This window comes from Aplidium turbinatum, chromosome 12 (genome assembly GCF_918807975.1).
Source record: "Aplidium turbinatum chromosome 12, kaAplTurb1.1, whole genome shotgun sequence".
Classification (NCBI taxonomy): domain Eukaryota; kingdom Metazoa; phylum Chordata; class Ascidiacea; order Aplousobranchia; family Polyclinidae; genus Aplidium; species Aplidium turbinatum.
In genome coordinates this window covers 11,855,708-11,880,664 of record NC_137483.1, presented here as the reverse complement: position 1 = coordinate 11,880,664, position 24,957 = coordinate 11,855,708, and the positions used below count along the sequence as shown (strand labels likewise).

At 36.8% G+C, this 24,957-nt stretch overlaps 2 protein-coding genes across 2 annotated transcripts; both read right to left on the bottom strand.

Moving 5' to 3' along the window:
* Window positions 1-149: 149 nt before the first annotated feature.
* On the bottom strand, window positions 150-9,677 carry LOC145780780 (uncharacterized). The gene is made up of 5 exons (XM_082592416.1): window positions 9,568-9,677; window positions 8,925-9,067; window positions 7,750-7,880; window positions 5,393-5,459; window positions 150-347 (listed from the first exon to the last, which is right to left on the bottom strand). Exons 1-5 carry the CDS (start codon window positions 9,639-9,641, stop codon window positions 217-219), a joined length of 546 nt encoding a protein of 181 aa, XP_082448542.1. The 5' UTR covers window positions 9,642-9,677; the 3' UTR covers window positions 150-216.
* A 5,857-nt stretch (window positions 9,678-15,534) lies between these two features.
* On the bottom strand, window positions 15,535-24,583 carry LOC145780983 (TLC domain-containing protein 5-like). The gene is made up of 7 exons (XM_082592672.1): window positions 24,409-24,583; window positions 23,714-23,829; window positions 20,078-20,150; window positions 17,901-18,051; window positions 17,394-17,499; window positions 17,172-17,292; window positions 15,535-16,904 (listed from the first exon to the last, which is right to left on the bottom strand). Exons 1-7 carry the CDS (start codon window positions 24,489-24,491, stop codon window positions 16,721-16,723), a joined length of 834 nt encoding a protein of 277 aa, XP_082448798.1. The 5' UTR covers window positions 24,492-24,583; the 3' UTR covers window positions 15,535-16,720.
* Window positions 24,584-24,957: the final 374 nt, after the last annotated feature.

Sequence of the window (24,957 nt, the reverse complement as noted above, 5' to 3'; positions counted from 1 at the left end):
AGCAAAAGATAATAAGTACGGCAGCTACAGTGAAAAACTACAATGTGAATTGTGAAGGTTATAATGTTGAAAAACCTCGAGCGTTGTGCGAATCAGCCGATTCTTCACAATTGGCAATCGAAGATTGAAATTACGACATTTGTAAGTAAAAATAAGTCTAGAAGCCGCACAAGGTTACAACAGAATAGCAGTGCAAGGAAGGCGTTTGGAACTCGGCTATATGTGCCAGATGCATGAGCAGCATGTCACCGGCTCGTAGCAAAGTCCGCTTCTTTTTCGCCAATTCAAAACTGAGTTGGGCTTGAAGTGATTGGCAAACCAAAAGGGAATGGTTAGTGCGAAGTAGCCTGCAGAAGAAAACGCATACCAAAGTTAAGTATTATACGAAGACTAGAAAGCTGTGCTTTTAACTCTTTGTTCATCACCAGGGCGAAAAGCCCTGCCTTTTTTACAACTGTTGAGCTCTTTTTATTGTACATGTAAACCTAATTATGGTACTGTTACCTGGTTATTTTTCGCAATTAACTTGATTGAATCTTTATCCTGGGACTGGGAAAGCTTCCTGCAGAGCTTAATCCTGACAGTGCGTCAAAGCCTCCAAGTACGGTCACCGAGATTGACAGAGTGAAGTGTTATTGCAGGGGAATTACTCCATCCATAAGATGCCGCTGAATGGAGAGCAGCCCTTAATGTGCGTTGTCCAAGCGCACACCTGAGAGTCGAACCAGCACCTCTTGATCTTAAAGTTTCTTCGTTCCGGAAGTCACGCGCTAACCAACTGAGCTATCGGGGCGGGCTTGTCCGTAAGCGATACAAATAAACGCAAAAAGGAGGTGTAGTGAGTTTCAATTAAATTATAGTCATCTCCTATACAGGGGCAAGTTCCACCGCGGCTGACCTGAAACATTGAACCTACTATCAAGTCAGACAGCAAAATCGGTCATTTTTACATTGATTCAACGTCTGCAGACGTTGAATGAATTTACATTGTGTGGGAATAACAGTGACATCACAGGACTTTACATTTACGACTTTCTCAGCAAAAAAATTGAGAACCTAAAATTCTGTCCTCGTAGCAAAATATTTCAATATTAGTTTAGCCGCTTGTGCGAATATTATTATTTATTTGCATCAGACAAAAATACCCATATTCGAATTAACAAACACAAAATGTTTGTTAATTCAAGGCGTGGGAAACCCGACAAGAAACTGATGAGATATTTCGAAAATTTCTGAGAACTGCTCTTGACTACAAAAACCCTGAATCTCTCAAACTCACAGACATACACCGGCTTCCTCAGCATCCAATCTATTCTAACAAGCAGAAACAAACAAGACCAATCATTGTCAAACTCACCAACATTTTTGACAAGCAGGAACTTATGAAGTCTCTCTACATGCTAAAAACCTTCAACGAAAAAAGGAAAACCGATGCTCAAAATTCATACGTATATGTGACTGAACATTTACCAAAAGAACTTCAACAACAAAAAAAGAAACTTTTGCCGATATTCAAAAAAGCAAAAGCGGAAAAAAAGAAAACAAACTGGTCAGTGACAGAAGGTAAATACTGTTTGTATGTCAATGGTGTGAAGCACCTATCCAGCGAAACCTCGAACTAAATTTGTACCTAATTTTATCAGGATTTATTCTTCCACGTGTTTATGTTTAGTATTATATCTGATAACTGTTGGTGTTCACCGTGGCATCCGTGTGGTTCTACTGGTTCTTTCTATACCGGCCTGGACCACATGGGTGCTGTGGTGAAAGCTGACAAGTTTGCTATTATTGTTATTTTTTTCCTTGTGTAACGTTCTGTTTGTTTCTTACCATGTCGAGCTAACTGACATAAATGAGCCTAGCGCTCGAGGCACCAATTTTTATTTCTGTTTTGTAACACTTTCAGGCACTCTGCGTGAGCGCCGCATGTACCTAGACTCTACTAAAATTGCTAACGCAACTCTACGAACTCCTAATAGATTTAACTTGAATGATTCACTTACGTCCTCACTGACTTCTAATATTAAATTGTGCAATTACTATGATCCTGATACTCCAACCTTCAGTAATAATCGACAAAAATCGCTACTGGTATTGCACGTTAATATCCGATCCATACAAAAAAACATTGATTTACTACATGAATTTCTTGAATCCTTTAAGAAAGCCCCTGACGTCATCTGTATAAGTGAAACACGGATTAGAGATGTGCCATGTGTAAACATATCACTAACAGGTTATGATTATGTGTTTAAAAATTCTCATACCTCGGCAGGAGGAGTATTGATTTATATTTCGAATAATTATAAATTTAACATTGTAACAGAATATCAAATTGAAAGTAACGAATGTGAAAACCTATGGGTTAGCATTGATATAGACTCTTCTCAATGTAAGCTTATAATTGGAGCAGTTTATCGCCATCCTAGAACTAGTCAAACTAACTTTGTTGAAGCTGTTGATGCTACTTTGTCCAAACTAAACAACTCGAAGAAAAAATACTTCATACTCGGAGATTTTAATATAAACATTTCTGACTTAAACAGATGTCCCCTTGCAAACAATTATCTTACAATGCTTGCAAGCAACGGAGTTTATCCCTTAATAACTAAACCCACGAGAGTTACTGAAAAATCATCGACCATCATCGATCATATCCTTACCAATGACATCTCTCATTGTTTAACGCCGGGAGTTATTAATTACGATATGACTGACCATTATCCAGTTTTCTGTCTCATCACGAGTTGCAATTCCTCATCTAAGTATTCAACAACCTACTCACGCGACAAACGAAGTTTTGAATTGGAAAGTTATTGCCAAGAAATTTCTGATTGTGTGGAAAAATTCATGCCTTGCCTTACGGCTATATCATCTGTAAGTCTAAACGATAAATTCTCCGAGCTAATTGAAATAATCAAAAATGTAATAGATAATCATGCACCCCTTAGAAAAATCTCGCGTAAAAAGGCTAAATTGTATAGAAAACCCTGGATATCTAAAGGAATTTATGTGTCCATTAAAAATAAGCAAAAGATGTATAAAACTCATTTCTTAAAGGGCAATGACATAAGTAGGTTCCTTTACAAAAAGTACTCTAATAAACTAACAAAAGTAAAATCTTTAGCAAAAAAGCATTACTTCGAACAAAAACTATATACAAATCGTAATGATGCCAGGAAAACATGGCAAACTATTAACTCGCTTTTACCAAATAAAAAATCATCCCAAGCCACTGTTGGTACTATTAATGTAGAAGGAACACAGATCTCCCAACCAAATATCATAGCTGATAATTTCAATAATCATTTCTGTAAAATTGGAAAACACTTGGCCGATAATGTTGAACCCAGTAATGATGATGATTATCTCAGGTACCTAAATAATCGAGTCAAATCTTCCATCTATTTCGAACCAACGGATGAAACTGAAGTAGACAATGAATTACGTCTTCTAGATACTAATAAAGCGTCTGGTTATGATAATATATCGCCATATTTTATCCGACCTGTAACAAGCATTATCGCACCTCCTTTGACAGCTTTGATCAACTATTCATTCTCATATGGCATTTTTCCAGACAAGTTAAAAGTTGCCAAAGTTATACCAGTTTATAAGTCAGGTAACAAACAAGATGTATCTAACTATCGACCTATCTCGTTGTTATCGTGCTTCTCAAAAGTATTCGAAAAGATAATATTTAAACGGATTTCCTGTTTTATTGGTAAAAATTCTGTACTCATTCCTACGCAATATGGATTCCGTACTAATCGCTCTACAACACATGCCGCTCTCGATATCATCAGCACTTCCTATGATCAAATGAAGACCAAAGATTTTACAGGGCTTGCTTTCTTGGATCTAAAAAAGGCTTTCGATACTGTTTGCCATAAACGACTCTTGCGCAAACTTGACCACTATGGCATCCGGGGAGTAGCAAACGACCTTGTCGCATCCTATTTGAATGACCGTCAACAATATGTTGAGATTAACAATTACTCTTCCACTCATCAGCTTATTGAGTACGGCGTTCCACAGGGATCCACACTAGGCCCACTGCTCTTCTTGTTATATATAAATGATTTGTCCAATAGCATATCATCAATACCAAGATTGTTTGCGGATGACACTTGTCTCATTGTCAAAGCTGAAAACTTACGTCTGTTAGAAAACAAGCTCAACTCGGATCTAGTCGAAATTAATAGCTGGATAAATGCCAACAAGTTAACTATCAATGCTTCCAAATCAAACTTATTAGTAATTCCGCCAAAAAAAAACTACAGTAATCTTGATAAAATCAATGTTCTCTACAACGGTGATAAATTAGAAATAGTTGACCACGCTAAATATCTTGGAATAACTATTGACAATCAACTTTCATTTAAACCCCACATTGATGATATAAAATTGAAACTTGCTCGGTCCGTCGGCATCTTGTATAAATTGAAATCTTTCATTCCTCCGAAAACAAGACTTCAATTATATCACTCGCTTGTGCATCCTCATATACAATATGCAATATCAATATGGGGTTCCACTTTTAAGACGCATGTCGACAAACTCCAAACATTCCAAAACAAAGCAATAAAAATAGTCGCGGGAGGTCGATGGTCCGATCACGTGACTCCATATTTTAAACAACTAAATGTTCTTAAAATAAAAGATTTGTTCAAACTCGAAACTTCAAAATTAATGCACAAATATGAAAACAATTCACTACCATGTACTTTTTCTAATTATTTTAAAAAAGCAAAAAATGTACATTCTCGCAATACCAGAAATGCAATTGACAAGGATAATTTTTATGTTCCTCAATATTCATCTTCAATACTTCAACGTAGTTTCAAGTATACAGGAGTGGAAATTTGGAATTCAATCCCATTGGAAATAAGAAAAAAATCACCTAATTCATTTAAAAAAATTTATAAAAGTTTACTACTATCATTTTACCAATGATGATCTTCAGGACTATGTAGAACTTATATTACATGATGTATTTTGTGTTCATTCAAGCAATTATACCGTAAATTTATGTTTTAGATTCTTTTGCCTCGCTTCATTGATGTTTAATTTGTTACTTTTTCTTTTGTTGAGGGTGGCTGCTCGACTAGAAGACCTTCCAGGTCACTTCGCAGCCACCCGTTGCAGTATCCACACATAACACATTTTACGTTATCGTTTGTTTTATCCGATTTTGTTGAATATGTGTGTTTATACTCGCAACAAATAAAATGTCAATCAATCAATCAAAAAATTAATGCTATTCAACCCAAATACGTCATCTGTTTATGGTAGAGGCAATGCGTTTAAATTTAGCCTACTTCTCTCAAAAAATTACGAAAATGAAATTATAGTAAAGATAATGTAGCAATTTTAGCAAGTTTTTACTTACAAGACGTGATCAAAGCCAAGACAGAACTGACATAGCACCAGTAATATAATTCCAAGGTCGATGTGGCCTGAAAGTCCAAGAATAATTTTGTGAAAACAAACATTCACTGTCTCATGAACTGCTTTTATATTCTTCACCCCTGATCCACTATACCAGTGGTTTTCACCTGGGGGTCGCGAGGCGCCTGAAAATCTAGTGAACATGGTTTGGTTTTTGAATCTTTATCCTCGGACTGACAAAGCTTTGATTGGTTATTCCTGGTAGTTTCGCATACTTGTTGAGGCTTTTGACCATGGGCTCTATCCAAGGGGGGGTGATCACTGATCACCCCCCACTAATTGGAGTGGGGGGGTGATCAATGCAAAATCACCCCCCCCCCCCCCCCCCCCACTCATTTGGCTTTGAAAAGGTTTTGTGATATTTTATTGATCAAATTTTGAAAAAAATGTTTTCGCTGTTAGCACATTTTGAATTTTTTTCAATATGAATATATATTTCATTTCAATATGATTTTTTGGTTTGGCGACCCTGAACTACGAGCCAGGCGTTTACACTGTGTTTTAACTTAGTTTGCTTGGTAGCCACTTTAACAAGAAAAAATTCTGCCACTGCAAATGACACCGCCAACCAATCAGAATATGTTATAAGAGGCTACCGTCCAATTGTGACCTTTCTCGCACTCAGCCAGAGAGTTAATCCTTGTTTTAAACTTTATTTGGTAATTACACAAGAAAAAAGAGCAATAGCAGTTTTGAGAATCGAACCCACGTCAATGAAATGACTACTTTCTAGCCCTACCCCCTAAGCCAACCATCTGATAGAAAAACCAGCACTTGATTTGCTTTGTATCATCTTCTTTTCGCCCTTTTTCACATCAAGGAAAACGTAGTTTATGATTGGTTCGAGTTTTCATTTGCTGTGGCAGAATTATTTCTTGTTAAGTGACTATAGTATACACTGTGTTTTAAAGTCATACTAAAGGAAAAACCTGACTTGGCGATTTTCCACGTTCTTTGTGTTTAATATGCTACCATAAAACGATTTTGAAAAAAAATTTGGCCCAATTGCGGTCTGACCACCATTGCGTGCATGCTTTTGTCAGGGGTTTCAAAACCGGAATGGGCTTGAGCAGCAAAGCGTGCGATTATACAGTCTACGTCACCAGCGACTAGCAATCAGCTGATCGGGCAACAGTTTTTACTGCGTGAGTTTCAAATGGCAGATCTTGTTCTTCAAACAGTAAATCAGCCTCTTTTACATAGATTCAACGAATTCAGGCCTTCAATCAATGTAAAAAAACAAGTTTTTGAAGGCAAACTCCACAAAGGCATGTGAAACGATTTCAGCTAGGCAATTCAGAAGGCGTGGAGTAATCAGCACTTTTTACATGGATTCAACGTGTCCAGGCCTTGAATCAATGTGACAATTCTTGGAACGCAACACCTCTGAACTTTCCAACCAACGCGGGAAAACACTTTTGTTAATGCTATACTGCTAGTCGCTGGTGACGTAATTCTCGAGCAGTTTTTCCACTTCTTGGTCATTTTGCAAAAAATAAGAAATAAATGAAACACTGGACTTTGCGCCTTGCCAGCGACATTGAAAACAATTTTTTTTTCAGTCATTTTTTATAAAATGTATTCTTGAGTGTTCAGTTTAGGCGTTTTAATGCTTAATTCCCGTTTGAAAATTTTATTTAGTAGGCCTTTAACTTAGTTTGCTTGGTAAACGCCCGACTCCTAGTTCAGGGTCGCCAAACCATTTTGCTTACCCAAAAATGCCCTTTCCGAAACATACTTTGTGAAACGACTTGGAACCCCTGTGGTTCAACCAAAAAGAAGGTAATGCTGCAATGGGGGGTCTGGGGGGCACAGCCCCCCAGAAGTTGAAATGACTATGACGATTTTAGCCCACTGTCCAAAAATCACCCCCCCCCCGAATTTTAAAAGTGGATAGAGCCCCTGCTTTTGACACAGAGCCGGTTACCGAGATTGACAGAATGAAATTTTCCGATTGTTGAAGTGTTGTTGCTGGGGAATTATTCCATTCATAAAGTGCCACTGAATGGAGAGAAGTCCTTAGAATGCGTTGCTCAAGCGCATACCCCGAGAGTCGAACCAGCACCAATTGACCTTGAAGCATATTCGTTCACAAGGTCACGTCTAACCAACTGAGCTGTCCCAACTCTTTTTTTAAGTAAATAAACTTTTTTTTATGCAATCGATTATTCCTTTACCTGGGTTATGGGGGTCACGACTCACGAGGCTAAATTCATTGCTCTTAAGGGTCACATTGTAAATAAGGTTGAAAACTACTGCACTATACCTTCAGGTGCTCACAGCAACAGATTCACTTACACATGGTGCAGCATTAAAGGTGAAACCAGCAGATATCAAGCCAAGTATCAGCGAAGCAAGTCCAAAGATATGAAACAATAACTTCACTATTCTTGGGATGGGGTCCATCAGGGAGAATATGATGGAAAATCCTAAATCAATCAATGCTCAATGTTAGGTACCTAGTTTAATAAGGTTACAAAATTATAATTGGCACAGTAATTAACAATGTCAGGTTTGGCATATAGAAAACATAGTCTACAGAAAAAGAAAACTAAAGTGCAAAAAAGCACAGCTGTTGTGAAGTTCAGCGGATTCCTAAGCATGTCCAAGTTCCGACACTTGTTTCATGCTCTTGTGTGCAGTAATGACATCAAATTCGTTTGCAACAACTAGGTCTTGATTATAATAATATTTATTTGCATCAGACAAAGCTGTCCATATCCAAAACAACGAAATAATACACAAACTGCAAATGCACAAATAACGAACACCAACAACGTAATAACAATGAAAAACAACGAAATGATACACAAACTGCAAATGCACAAAATCTCATCAAATAGGCTATCTACTGTTACAAGTTTACAGACAATGGTACGGTAGTGTTACAAGTTCGAAGAACTGAAAGTATTCAGAACGATAAAAACAATCAGATGACATGGCAGCCATCAAAACTAGATAACAGCATACATAGAATTATTATAATGAAGACGGTAATTTGATATACGATGGCAATCAGACCTCATCAGGGAGGCAATAGAGTTAGACGATATATACAAGATGCAAACCAGTTGTTGCAACAGATTATGTTGCTCTGCAGATCAATTAGAACCGATTGTCATCAAACAACATACCAGTAAATTTTGAAATTTTGTGTTCACTTGCTGCAATATTTGTATAGGATTTTTGAACGTCTGATATTAATGTAAGCCATGTGCCATAAACTTGTATTCCATCCAAAAAAAATTACATGAACTCAACCTTATTGATTAAAGTTGTTTCAATATGCCTGAACAGTGAACAGATATTTGTTTCATGCAAAAAATAGCAACTAAGCTTTTAGTTAAAATGTATAGTTGTGTGAACAAGAGGCTATCTTTTCTTCAGATTAGGCTACTTTTTGATGAAGTTACTTTTTTTATGCATAACTTCAAACACTGTATTTCTAAAAATATCAATTAAGATAAACTTACCAAATGAAAAAAAAACAAAAATTGTGCTGGCGACTAATATGTTAAGTAGAGGCTGGTCACATGATCGAGCTGTTCTTGGCAAAGCAAGCACAATTATTTCAGGAACAATTATTGCTGCTGAAAGAAGAAACACGACCACTCGACTGAAAATAAAACAAAAGGGTATATTTTTTTATTTAAGGCAGTTCATATTGCAGGTATAACTCAAAATATGAAGAAAAAAAACATTTTATTAGTTACATTGTTTTTATAAAGTGCACATATGGACCTGTTTGTAAAAGCAATACGGTAACTAAAAAATTCCACATACAACATAATCCTTTTTCATTAAAACACAGTTAATGTATAAATCTATTGAGAAGATCAATCAATGGTTTATTTGCCAGAAAATATACATGTTTGAAATTTGCTCTTCATACAGTAGCCTACATACACTGCAAAAGTTGTATAAAGTTCCCGTACTGACAGGGAAACAATGATACGATCATACGGTCTACAAGTCAATTTCCACCCTGTGGTAATGATGATTTTGTCATTTAAAATACTACCAAAGAAATGAAAAAAACACATTTAATACCAAGAGGCTGGTTTATTTCATTACAGAAAAAAAACTTATTCTAATTCTCACTTGACAACAACTTACAACTTTATTCGATTGTTTTGTGGAAACCATCTAGTCAAGTGGTAAATGCAATGGCAATAAAAATAAAACCACATTTTCAATGCAAAACGACTGTTTAATTTTACATAAAATCTTTCTGAAAAATACAGTGTAGGAAGATGTAAACAATGTTTCCATTAAACTAAGCAATTTATTGAAACTTCTATGACATACCTGAAATAACGGTTATCATTAAATACAAGCAAAAGCATCAACTTTTTCAAAAAAATTATAACATACACTAGGCTATACAGGATAGATTTCAATATTAGGCCAATTAGGCTACAGTAGTTACTTTTATTTGGTACACATGAGCACAGCCTTGAACTTAATCTTAACCCTAACTCTGGCAACGCTCGACCTCATATAATATTTTTGCAATAGCTAAACTATGCAAAGTATTCTCTGTCATAAGACAGCACAATGCTCATTGCTGTGATGATGATGACATTGATATCTTCAGTTCAGTTGTTTTTATTTCTGACCACCATATCAAAAACAATACACGTCAACATAGCAAAGGTCGAGAAAAAGGTAGAAGCGACAAAACGCGAACGTTAAAACGTGCTTGTGACCGAAGTAAGTTATTGAGTTGAAAAAAATTTGGCACGGTTGCAACATCTTCAGAAAAATTTAAGATGTAAAGGAAAAATAAAAAAAGAAAATGTTACAAAAAAATAAAAAAACATATATATTATATATTTAAGCTATAGCTTTATTAGCCCAAATAGCTTTAGCTGATATATTTAAGATTTGTATGGGCACTGGGCAGTTGCTATGAAGATCGGCGTTATCAAGAATGCTGATGGTTGTGAAGGGAACACATCTTGATGCGTTCAGCTGATAGCAAAGAACAAGGCAGGCAAAGGAAACCCCACAAAGAAATCCTACCACGGGCAAAGCCATTTCAAGCACAACGCACTATGCCTTGCACGAATCACAAAATAGATAGGCCATAACTTGACATGAAAACAATGACAAAAACAAATAAAACAAACTAGCAAAAACAACATCATCATCTTGCGGAAACAGGGTTGATCTCTAAGTGGTCAAAACTGGTTTTGACCACTAAGCGGTTTAAACCTGGTTTTAACCGGTCAAAACTAGGTTTAAATCGGTCAAAACCCAGAAAAATATTTTTCTGTAGTGATTGGTCGTGGTCGGCTACCTGGGCTATTTAGGAAATATAAAAGCAGTTGTGACCATTTTGATATGCAGGCCTCGAAATAGCTGGCGGCCATAGCCGCCTGAACTTTCATATGGCAGCCAATACTGACCTGTCAGGCAAAATTTTATAGCAAATGTTTTTCATAAAAAAAAAATTGTTGGAATAAATTCTTGTACTTTAGTTGGCTGTGCAAATTGTTCATCGTTCTACCAAGCATTTTTGGTTCATCAGAAACTTATTTTTAGAATTTAAATTTTCTCAATTAAAATACCCGTATTTTACGGACCATAAGACGCAATTTAAATCCTTTTTTTTCTCATAAATTGCTCGTGCACGTTATAAGCCGGTGCGCCTAATGTATGGATCAAGTAGTGCTTGATTGCCTACACTCAAAACCAGTACCGATACTATTATTATATAAATAAACTACCGTCTTACAAAATGAACTACGGTAAAAGCAACTAGCAACTGTGATATTCACTAGGCCCATTTTTTCTTTTGTACTATTGTGACTTGCTTACATTTATTACGCATTTTTGTTTAATGAGCTTTATACGGAAACCCATACTCCTTAAAATACGTTGCGTTCTATATCTGAACAAAAAACTAATCAAAGCAATTTATTGACAGTGCACCTCATAATCGGATGCGCTTTATGGTCCGTAAAACATGGGTCTGCTACTATTCGGTGAGTTCCTAACCTCTAACCCTAAAACGGCAATGATAATTAAGCTACAGTACCCGATAATTAAAAAAAAAAATTGAAAAAATCCCCCGTTAAGGGATCGGAATCACCGAATCGGACTCACCGAATCGAACTCACCGAAACGGGCCATTCCGGTAAAATACGGTAACCCACTGATTGAAATATCAAAAATAAACAGAGAAAGTGAATATTTTTTGTTCCAGCATTTAGGTTATTGTTGATCAAAACAAAATACAGTTGAACATCATTACTAAACATGGAGGGTAATATTTGTAATTCAATTGAAAAGCAATTTGGTTCATACACTAAAGGGGTTTTGACCAGTTTGGACCAGTAATAGGTGGTCAAAACTGCCCGGTTTAAACCAGGTTTTAACCGGTTTCAACTGGGCGGTTTAAACCGTCCCGGTTTAAACCGATCAACCCTGTGCGGAAATCCAATTATACCCAGGAAAGTTATGTCTTGAAGATATCAAGTGTGCTTTGTTATAAAGTTGTGTTGATAAAGCGATAATTTTAGACCCCAGTCAGCTAAACTCGTCACCTCCACACCGATCCAACGTTAGCAAACGTTGAATCATAGGTTTTTGCATTAGTGAAAAACCTATGTAAAACAAAGACTGCAGCCTCAACGTAACATCTACGCTAATAATTAAGATTTAAATTGTTTTCTGTTGGATTAAATCACAACATTAATTCAGAAAAAGCCCATTTTCAATTCAATACCTCGATTGTTGACTTTTGTAATCAAGACAGAAGGCGTCACATAACGACATAAGAGCGTCCCCTAGCGATGAAAAGCGCTAAAGGTTTCGAAGCAAAGCGGTAGAAACCCCAAGATATAGCCTAGTTCACCTGTGTTTTTATTTGTGACCATCTCAACGAAAAACAAAGCCAATACTAAACGTAACAGAGGTCTAGAAAAAGGTAGAAACGACAATATTCTACATGTCAGAGCCACCAGTCTTTTTTGTGAGATAACTTCTGAATGATCTAATCAAAAAATAAAGAGTCCAAAATCCAGATAGTAGGCTAAACTCATGTTCAATTCAATTTATTTTTCTTTGTCAGAATGCAAAAGAAATGATATTGTGAAAAAGAAATACAGTAACAAAACCAACAAAAGGAAAAGGTGGCAAAACCATAATGGTTTAAGACGTGCATGAAAGGATCCACTAGCGTACGCAGGGGGGTATTGGGCCATGCCCCCCCCCCTTAAAAATGTTGTGTGACGTCACGATATTGAGAATGATGCTTTCAGTCTCTTTATGCTTGGGAATGATGCTTTCAGTCTAAAAAAACTTGCCTAAATTTAAACAAAACTGCATTAAAAGAGCGAGTTTTGCCAACACCAAACATTCAAACATCTCAGCCAGGAATTAGCAACAAGAAAACGTAGAGACTTAGCCAAATTTCCAAAAAATGCCGAAGAAAACATGATCTTATCTTTTTGCTATGCCACCTGACAGCACCATTTCACAAGAATATTCATACCCACATTTTTGTTGAAAATGCTCTCAGAATGCACCAAATGCAAAGTAATTTTTCAAAATTTTCTGGGAGAGGCCCCCCCAGACCCCACGCCGCTGGGTGTCGTCTTGGGCGAAAACGCCGTCGGGCTTCGTCCGCCGGTCGTCAAAAACCCCCTTTTCAAAATTCCTGGCTTCGCTACCGCCAATGACCCCCCCACCCATGGGCGCCGATCGCTCTCTAAGATTGGTGGGGACATGTACTAGGAAAGAAAGGGCAGACGAGCGAAGCGAGCTGAAAGATTGGGGTCTGTTCAACAAACAAACAAATAGGCCTACAGTAGATAGGCTACAAGTCTAATGCGATGTATTTTAATTGTCAGTGTCAGCATTGGACAGCAGAAGTCCAAACACTGCAACTCGGCAACGAGTCTCCGGCGAATTAAAAATGAAGTCCTTGGTTGATCCTTGGCTTGTAATGAAGGTTGATCGAATTCAAAACTTTATTGTGCACATAGCAGACCATTGCATGATTTGGCCGTTTCTGTGTCATGGTAGATCGTAACAAAGTTTTGATACGTCGCAAAGTTGAAAATGAGCGTTCAGCTGAACACGAGCGGGCTGGTGATATGAGCAAAAGTTCCACTTGCGGAAACATTTGCCGAACAGTGGATGGTATCTTCTTGAATATCATTCGAAAATCTTGTGCAAGGGACTCTGTGTCAAAGAACTGAAGATAATCGTCTACCAAATGTGATTGTGGGCTGTAGCTTTCCACTAAAGAGTGATTCTTGTAGAATTTTGTAGTGCTCAAGATCGGTCGACTTGAAATAGGCCTAGTCAGTAAGATTTTGCTGAGAGCTGTCAATGACTGCAAAATACTCTGACCGATCGATCTTGAAGTTTAGGAGGTTGACCATGGCCATGTCCATACTGAAGACGATTTGGAACGTGACAAGTCTTTTAAAAATTGGGTAGGGTAAGAGTTTTTTCAATTGAAAAAAAGCTGCCTGCCAGCCTTCCAACTGCTGATTTTCCTATAGCCTATACAATTTTTTGCCAAACCGGTAAAGACATTTCAGCAGCTCTTAACCTCAATGTAATAATAACTTAAAAAATAGCTTTTTTCTTATACAAAAGTAACACAAGCTACACTTACTGCACTACATGCTTGTACGACTCTTTCAAAGTAATTCTAAAACTCTGCACTGTGTGGCCCTGGCGTAACCAAATTAAATACAATTTGCGAGTTACACCAGGGTTTCTCTGCCTAATAAAACATTTCTACTACGGTTGGGGCTTCCTCGCATAAAACAAAAATGTTGTCCCCTCCTTTCAATATATTTTAAACGTTGGACTGGTAAAATTGTGACATTCGGGTAATATTTTCCCTTTACGTTACAAAAATAATGTAAAAAGATGGTGGGGACATGTAAAAAGATGGTGGGGACATGTCCCCACTGTCCTATAGGGATCGGCGCCCGTGCCCCCACCCCTTGAGAAAATCCTGCGTACGCCACTGAAAGGATCTAATATTGCGGTATTATGCATCGATAAATATAGTTAAGCACAGCCACCAAACCTGATACTTTAAAACAAGTGGATCAATTAGTTAAAAATCAGTCGCCTCCTCGTTCCTGAAACCACTGGAGCGCCAATTCTTAAAGCAATGAGAATGTTCAGCAAACAAACGTTTCGAAAAAGATACGGTACTGTCTACATCTTCAGTGCTAAAAATGTTTTTGACAGTAGCCTATAGTTTTCGAAACGTTTGTTTGCTGAACATAAATTTGATATGTGTCTACATTTTAGGCTGTTTATTTTTTGATTAGCCTACAGTAGATTAACCAGGAGTCCAACTATTTTACTTCTGAATAATACTACTTATTTGAAATCTTTCACTTAACATTTCTTCTGAATTTTAATAATAAAAAAAATGTAGGTTGTCTTTTTGACAGCTCAGCTATAAAGTTCTGGTCAATAACTCTCACCGTTTTGTGGTCATCAAAACCTTTCAAAAAATGTTTCAGGGTAGACCTCAAAAACCTCGCAGAAGCCTACTAGTTTCAAATCACGGTCATAGACCATAGTTTCGGTCTCATGGAGCTCCCTCCTTTGACAAGTAAAATTGGAGAACTGCCTCCTCTTTACTATAGGCTACGTCATATTTTGAGCTTCGCGAAAAAACACATTTGCCTTAAAAGCCTTTCCAGAGGGTCCGCTTTAACTACACTTATCGCCACACCAGCATAAATCTGGTGACCGGTAAATCTTATTCTGGTGACCGACTGCAGACCTAGGCTATATCTGCTATAGGCTAATGGCAATACTGTTTTACTTTTAGACACAAAGAATTGAACTTTTGTTAATAGCCAAGCCTGAGGTGTTTTTTTTCTACTACTTAACCTAGTGAAAATGTCGAGTCGCCTATATATTATACAATATATATAAACAATATAGCCTAATAAAAACTTCAGTAACCTACCGGAAACGACAAAAAAACCATCCTATTACGGGTTTTTAAATGTGCCAAAAAAACAATTTCAGAAGCAGGGTTAAATTTTGAAACAACGAAGATAAAGAGTGAACTTACCAGGAGACTTCAAGTTTAAGCTCAGTTAAGTTTGTTTTATTTCTGACCATCACGACGAAAAACAATATAGGCTATGCGAAACATAGTAGTAGAAGTCTAGGAAAAGGTAGAAGCGACAAAAAGCGAACGTTATAACGTGCTAACTTGATACCAAAACAAGGTAAACAGTTTAAAGTATGGCACGGTCGCAACACCACTGCATATATGTAAATCGCAAATAGTGATTAGCAGTCGTCGGTTGTAGAAAGACAAACTAAATCACACCTTCAAAAGTTTGCTCGAAAAGTAACTCACTCAGCAGAAAATATTAATAATAATAATAGGCTACATTACGTACTCAAAAATCGCAGTTTGGGCGCGTGCAGCTGTTCATTCGCATTACACTTTAAATCACAACAATGTATTTAGTTTATTCTTGAGCATAAACACTCGGCTAATCGAAGCCCTCACAGCTCATTGATTAAAAAATAATTATGGCATGATTTGCACGAGCTTGCAAATGAAAAGGTTTCATAGAAAGTGCAATTGCTTCAAATAAGCTTCATTTTAAAAAACCTACCGAAAAAAAACTGGAAATACCAGTAGGCTATTTTATAACATGATTAACTTGAACCTGCAAGGGGTTGTAGCCTATAGACATTTACAAAAACTTTACTGTAAACCCTCAAATACATTATGCTTTCGCATTATTAGTGATTTGTGGATGTAGCTATTTCACGAAACAATGTGCTACCATTGAGAACTCCGCCAAAGTCAGGTAAGCAACCCAATTGGAAGATTTGAACTAAGAATGGTAAACGCTTTCACAGCTAACAGCACGATTGAAGAACTACAGTATTAACAAAAATGCCTGAGTTGCATGTAAAGTGATTAAAAAAAAAGCAAAGTCATGAATAAAACGAGCATCCGTACACAAACATCTCAATCCGGGAACTACAGTATAAAAAACACCGTTACAACATAAGACCCAAAAAGTGTGGATGACTTTCAACAATAACCGCTTCTTCCAATCACACGTACCCATGTCATTAATTTAGAACTGTTACCATTTCCTAGTTGTTCTATCTCAAGTTGTAGTTGTAATAGGGATGGTAGAAGCAGTTGTAAATCTCAAAAGACGTCCACAGCGAGAAATTCAGTCCTCTTTGCATTGATTCAACAATCAACATGTGCCCTGTGCAGTGTCGACGGTTGGCCAAGTCAGGTCGTCAAAAATGGAGAGTTTTCAAAGGAGAGTTGCTGATCATTTTGAGCACAAATTTTACGATTGCGAAGTGAGCCTTCATTTAAAGTATGCTTAATTGCACCGTTAGGTTTGCCAGTTGCTTCTTGAAGCTTATCGTCAGCTTCCTTCTGTTTGTCAGCCCACTTGGTATAACGATACCTGCATAGTCATAACATTACTGATGTTAGATGGGGCGATTCGAAGGTTTTACAAAAGATGAAGCAACAATGCTACAGATAAAAAGTAAAAATAACTAGTAACATAAGCCGTTAATTAATGGTAGCCACAGAAAGTAAAATACATATATAGCAGATTTAGAAAAAAAAATTGTATCAAACTTTCTAAAATTCTACACTAATACACAAGATTAACATCCTAATCTTTTTTAGATGCATCACAAAAAAATGTCCATTGATACAAGTTTACCTGGAGAAAGATAATATTTGGGCAAAGAAAAGACAGTTCACAGCAAAAAAGGCAGACCCTCCCATCTTGACCAAGGTCGGTGGCCGGGGTGACATCAAAACGCAGTAACAAAGTGTGCCACCTGAATAAATATATGCCACATTATGCCACTTTTTCCTTGAGATAATGGTACAAATAAAAAAAAAAAATACTCTGACCAAGTATAAAGTATAAAAACATTACCAACGCCCATTCGAACACCCACGAACAAAATAACGAACAACAGATCCACAAAAAGTCCAACTGAAGTGTCATTGTATAGCTCATGTTCTTTAAGAAACCATCTTATCTGCGAGAAAAAATATTTGGTAACAAAGGTATCAATCAGAAGGGTCTCGTATTTCATACAAACTACACATAATCATTTCATAAAGTCGTTTTTACTTCAGACAGGAATGTCATAATTCATTTTCAAAGTTGATCACTTTAAAAGTACAAATTGTAAAGCTGCAATTAGGTTTCTCACTATTGAAATCACAAAAAGAAAATATAAAAAACCTGTGTGACTTTGAGAAAGAAGTGAGTGATTTGAGTGAAGTGATTTGCCACAAACAAATGATTGATAAAGTAATTGATTGACTAACAGCTGCAAGACCAACAAAATAGAACACACCCGAACGTTTTCAGGGAAGCACTGTAACCACATCACAAAAAAACTAATTGACATCAAAATCTTCTGAATGTACTCACATTTAGTACAATGGAAGTGATTTCGCTACCAAACAGAGTTGCCACTACCTCAGTCCCCGATGCTTGGAGGTATAGGCACACTGACATAAATGTAATGCTTATGACATGATGTATCAACATTACCGGACCTTCAGTTTGGTGGTAGAGACACCTGGCAATGACAGCACAGAATTCGTTTTAGATAAATTGCCATTGATTGAATAATCAAGTACAGTATTTTAAATGAATCTAGCCTATTATAATGAATTAACCTATATTAACAATTACAATGCAGGTAAAGTGTTGGAACATCAATGTATTTTATGATCATTTTTATGAGATCATAGGCGCCGACTTTTCAAAAAACCTTGGGGGGCGAAAAAGGTGATGACGTCATAACCATAACGCTATTTTACTCAATTAAAATAGTCTTTGATTAAGCTTACTGTCTTGTTTATATTGACACCTAAGTCGCTAACCGAATTTATTAGAACCGCTGCTTGAAACGATTAGTTTTACGCATGCAGTACGCCCAGTCATAAAAATTTTGATATTGTTAGCTCATAATTGGAACAGTTGGAAAACAAGCCGATTCATTTCCTTTTCGTGCGAGCAAATAACAACGATCAAGACAGCGAAGTTATCGAAATAAAACGCTAAAAATCATGATTTTAAGCAGAGTGGAAACCCGCTATCAGTTTTATTAACCTCGTTTTGCTAATTACTTACCTTTAAAGCGCTAACAAAGACGAAGTGTTTTCTCTTCTGTTTTTTATCGAAAGTCTTTATAGTCTTTTATCGAATACCGTATACTCGAACTCGAGTGTAGGTCGAGATGTTCGCAAGTGATTTTTACCTCAAAAAGACAGGTTCAACTTATACACGGGACAAGCTGTTGTCTCCAGCTCGGCAGTTTTCAAAACGAACGCATTTTACTGCTGCAAAATCATTGCCGACGTAGATTACGGAGTTTGAAATGGCGTCGGCCGAATTAAAAGTTTTGAATACGTTTATTTGCAGTGATTCGAACTTAATTTTCAAATTTAATGATTTCTTGTCAATTCTAAACTTTATGCACTTGTTGAGCAATATGCAAAGCTCACGAGACAAAACAGCGGAAAGAGCTGTTTTAAGAGATCGATTTTTTTATTTTTGCGTGTAGGATATAATCGTTCTTATTACGTAACATTCCATGATCGTTGAAGTCGATGTCAAACCTTAGCGGCCGCATAAAACAATGATGTCAGGTTAGCTAGGTGATAATAGCGGTAAGAGACGTCGTTAATGCAGACAATATCTGCGCCCAAGACCATTAAACACCTTTTCCTTTATCGGTTTTCGATTTAATTCTCACACATTGCGAAGTGCGAACAAAACAATGCGTTCTGTTGAATCATAACTAGACGTTAAACTAGCGCAATGAAATTCCACGTCGATATTGTTAACGCAAGTTTCTCCACGTGTTAATTTTATTCGTAGGCCTTTATCCATTGTTCGTTCAACCGTTTCGCCACTGTCCAAATTGTTTGCTCTACGTTGGCAGTGATTGACGTTGGTTTTGCAATGCCATTGCTGTCAACGTGGAACCTTTTTCGCTATAAATACCAGTTCATTTGTAGTGTTATTCATTCGCAATTCAAAAGTTGTACTGAAGAGAGCTAAATGCTCGAAATCCGGATATACAACAAATTCATGTTGTGTATGAATTGGAATTAAAAGCGAATTGAAGTTCATCTGGTCCTTTGTCTCCATTCATAGAATTTGAGCATACGCTGACGACGACGATAATTGATCTCACAGCGGGAAGACCTCGTTGAGATTAGCGCGTCTAATTTAGCTGGTTTACTTAATATTGCTGTGAATAGTTACGTGACTATTCCAGCAGCGTAATCGTCTACTTTAAAATTTCAATACCGTATGAGAAACTCATGCGATCAGCTGCTGTTTTGCGGGGAAGACCAACGTAGGCTATTTTTCGCTTTCGGCATTCTTTAAGTCCGTTTAAATAATCTAAATCTCTTTCGCGAAGTGTTTTATCTTTGAAACACCATTTGTAATAACCATTTTTGTTGCCCCTCAGCCATAAGTTTACGGGGGGCGCCGCCCCCCGGAAGTCGGCGCGTATGTATGAGATAATATGACAAGGTATTACAAAGTGAATGTCAACAAAGTTTTAAAAAATAAAAAATGTAACATACCATGTAAAATCATAGAAAAAATAACCTAAGGATGCCGTGATTATAAATAACTGAGGATAAGTGTTTGGCAAACCTGAAAAGACAAGTTTATTTTTAAAGTTGAATATCATATAATACTGTATTGATGTTACTGAATGTGACAGCATCCACAAGAATAATTTCATATCTGATATTTTCAACAGTTCAAGAAAACTATGAAGTTTAGTATCAGCAGCAATGGTCCATTACATTATGACACAGTCAGAGGAACTACATCCCAAATGAAGTGGTTCGTATGCCAATATGCAATTATGCATGAATACTGCGGGGGGGGGACATAAAGACTTTAAACTGAATGACGCGTGACTTGGTTATTTCTTTTATTAGTTGTAGAACTTATGCTGTTTAGAAATACTGCTTATGGTGCTTGCATACCAAAACTCAATCTCTGAATGATGCTTGTCAATGTTGGATACTGTGGCACCATTGTTCACAATCTGAGCTCTTCCTGCAGCAGTTTTTTAAACTAATTTTGTCCATTTTCTAATGTTTGAGTATCAAAATCCATTCTTGGTCTGTTTTTCCAGTTATAATTTAAGATAATTATCTTCCCTTCAATAACATTTGCAGCCTGTGGGGCGCGGCTATAGGCTACCTTTTTTTCTTAACGTGTGACTGAACTATATGTTTCTCGGCAGCCGATTTGTAGCAAGAATTGACAGCGATAGACACGTGTTTCGCCCATGAGGCTGGGCCTTGTGCTGATAGCCGGGAAGAACGCCCCTTTCTTCACAGTGTGACTGAACTATTGCAACTTTTTTTCATTAGATTATTGTAACATTTTTTAATGACTTGTAGCTCTCACGAAATTGTAAACATTCAATTGTAAGTGCAGAGTTTGAAGGGATCATATGTTTCTCTGTTGAATATGTTATTGAATTGATGTGGTCTTATATTTTTTAACAATCTTAGTGTCAGATCATCAAGAAGTCTTAGGCAATGTTTATTGTTTAGGCTGTTAAGCATATGTGTACCACTGTACCCTTATACATGGGTCTGCTACTATTCGGTGAGTCCGATTCGGTGAGAGCCTTTTTCGGTGAGAGCCCTATTCGGTGATTTTTTTGAAATTTTTTTTGAACATTATCGGGTACCGGTATCATACCGTAGCCTAATTATATCATTGCTGCTTTTACATCGTTTTAACGTCGCTAAATGTTGAAATAAGACCCTAACCCGTAACCCCTACCCTTAACCTCTAACTCCTAACCCCCAACCTCTAACCCTAACCCCCAACCTCTAACCCCTAACCCTATAACGTCAATGATAATTAGGCTACGGTGCCCAATAATTAAAAAAAAAATCACCGAACAGGGCTCTCGCCGAAAAAGGCTCTCACCGAATAGGGAACTCACCGAATCGGACTCACCGAAACGGGCCATTCCGCTTATACATTGCCAATAGATATTAGTGTTCAATTTTCCAGAGATGACTGCAACTCTATTTTTACTTGTTATATGAGTATGTAACTACTTCCTTTTGTTGTTCACAACATTGCAGCATATACAGTAGGATTAATTGCGAGAAACCATAGTTACTCTTAAAGTATGCTTGTAGCCTGCCAGACTGTTCTAATAAATTTGAGATATATGTGTCTATGGAGATGAAACATTAAAAATTATTGGCACATACTGCAAGCAATATTCCTAATTATTAATAACAAGCATAATTTATATTTTGATACTGCAGCTCCAACATTATACACATGTAATAACCAAGTTTCACGCTATTCGAGTAATAAGTCAGTAGGTATGGCTTTGTAGCAATTGAGCATGGTGGCAAAAGGATAGAGTTATTTAGCATCAGATCATTCGGACTACATCATAAAGACTTGTTCCATAACAGCAAAACAAGTTCAAGTTTCACACATCACAACAATAAAAAATAAGTTACTACTGTATTGCTAAGTTGAAAGAGTTAATATTCACCACTGGTTACAAATCAAAAAATAGGATGCAACCTAATTCGTACCATGAACAATTCGTACCTTGAAAAGATCAAGAGAAAAAATTAAAAAAGAAAGCCGAAGTCGCTGATTGCAGTTTCCGCAAACATTTTAAAATTTTCCGCAAACAAACAAAAACTCTTAGGATCATTACCAGAAATTTTAAAATGTTTGCGGAAACTCCGATCAACCCTAACCCTATTAAAATGTTTATGGAAACTCCGATCAACCCCAACCCTTTTAAAATGTTTGCGGAAACTGCGATCAGCGAGACAGCAACTTCGGCAAACTCTTAAGATCATTACCGAAAATTTTAAAATAGATAAAATGTTTGCTGAAACTGCGGAAAAACGGAAACTGCAATCAGCGACTTCGGCTTTGTTCTATTTTTTTCTCTCGATCTTTTCAGTTTGTTTGTTGGCGGAAACACCTTAACCCTTTTAAAATGTTTGCGGAAACTGCAATCAGCGACTTCGGCACACTCTTAGGATCATTACCGGAAACTTTAAAATGTTTGTGAAAACCTACGGGAACTGCGATCAGCGATGTTCTATTTTTTCTCTCAATCTTTTCAGTTTGTTTGTTTGCGGATACCGATACTCCGATACCCTAACTCTAACTACCGATACCTAACTGATATCCCAAGCTTGCGGAAACTTCGATCAGCGACTTCGGCTTTTTTAATTTTTTCTCTCGATCTTTTCAAGGTACGAACTGACGGTATGAATTGTTCATTGTACGAATTAGGTTGCACCCAAAAAATATGTAACATACTGTAACTGGCATAAAATAGGCTACTTGAGTTCAACATATAACTTAAAAGTATGATACAGGAAAACAATACTATAACTCAATTTCCAATAAAAGATATATACTGTTATTTTGAAGGCAGTGGCTATTTGACCGACTCCGGTCTTTGAATCTGAAACACTATTTGACCGGTCATGACATCACTATATAGGCACTTTTTTCTTTTTCTCTTTCAAAGCAAAAGACGAGAAGAGTGCCTACATAAGTTCTAAATTCGACAATTATATTCAACTGATTCGGTGGCGAGTAGGATACGTCTCCGGCTGGTGTTCCAGAGGGAATGAGTTCGATAATACGCGGAAGCGTTCTTTTTTTAATTTTTAACTAAATTTTGACCTGACGTGACTTAATTGTTAGGCTGCTGCATTTTTGTGGTCAATTTTTAATTTGAGTAGCCTACAGCCCAATTTTTTTTGTCTTCAAATATGAGTAATAAAGCACATCCTCTTATGACAAACGGAAAATTATCCAGAGAAATTCTCAAATTCCAGAAAACTAAAAAACTCTAACTTTATTACTCATATTTCAAAATTTAGTTGGTATTTCAAAATAGGGTGAAAATTTAGTTAATAATTTAAAAAAAACGAACGCTTCCGCGTAGTATCGAACTCATTCCCACTGGAACACCAGCCGGAGACGTATCCTACGGGCCACCGAATCAGTTGAATATATTGTCGAGTTTAGAACTTATATATATAGGCACTCTTCTCGTCTTTTGCTATGAAAGAGAAACAGAAAAAAGTGCCTATATAGTGACGTCATGGCCGGTCAAATAGTGTTTCAGATTCAGAGACCGGAGCCGGTCAAATAGCCACTGCCTATTCTGAATTGTAAATTCTTACCAATAACTGAAAATGGGTTTGATCCACTAAAAAATGTGTCTGCACATGAAACTGTAGTGATAACCACAGCATGCATTAATGTAACAATTCTGCAGTTATATTCAGGTTGTCGCTTTCTGAAAAGACATCTTCAAATAAAATGTATCACCAAACATTAAATTTAAAAGCAGAGATATATACTCTTTAGTTATTTCAAGACTCATGAGTTTTAAGCTGCTATTAAATTTAAGACTTGGCTGTGTTCCATGCAACAATACTTAGGGGTTAAGACCTGCAAGGCTCATTATCATGTAAAAGTTTTATACATAAAACTTAACTGGAAATAAATTAATTGTTTTCATATAAAGGTAGCCATTTAAAGTAGATTTTGACTTTAATTTCATAACCAAAAACATATCATATATTAAAGTCTTCACAACATATTTGGGATCTGAGATTTTATGCCATCGTAACTCGTGACATGGCATTGTTATAATGAGCAGTGCCACAGCACTGTGACGTGGTGGGAGGTCTAAAATTTAAAAGTGATTTAAGACTATGCTAAACATATGGTAGTATATATTTCAAGATTTTAAATCTCAACTAGACTAGGGTAGACCTACAAACAGAAGAAAGTAACTAATCATGTAAAATTGTAGATCTAACGGTATTTTTTTTTTCCAATTATAAAACAGATTTATGGCAAAGAAACTTACTTGAAAATTTTAACAAAAGTACGATACAAAGTAAACCAAAACAATGTCCAGCCGGCGATACGTTGAAGGACATGATATTCCATGGTGTTACCAACCTTGACATGAATTAGCCTAGGGCTAACCTACATCTTTTTTAGACTCTATTTTCAGTTTCATAAAGACAATGCCGCAAAAATGAACTACTCAACACATTGAAAAATCATAAATAGATTTTGTTCAGATTTTGCTGTTTGCCGTTTCGGTTCGTTGCTTCTCTGCAGGGCTGCCAGATCTTATTACATTCCCAGCCTTGTTGAACATGAAATTGGTTGGTTTTGAATCTTTATCCTCGGACTGACAAAGCCTTGATAGGTTATTCCTGGTAGTTTCGCATACTTGTAGAGGCTTTTGACGCAGGGCCGGTTACTGGTAACCTTGCTCAAGCAAGGTGTTAGAGGAAACATTGCTTATGTTATGTTATAGTCTAGTATATAGTCGTGTTCAATACGGTATTACTATATGGGGTACTGCAGGTAAAACACTAATCAAGGAAGTTGACGTAAGACACAA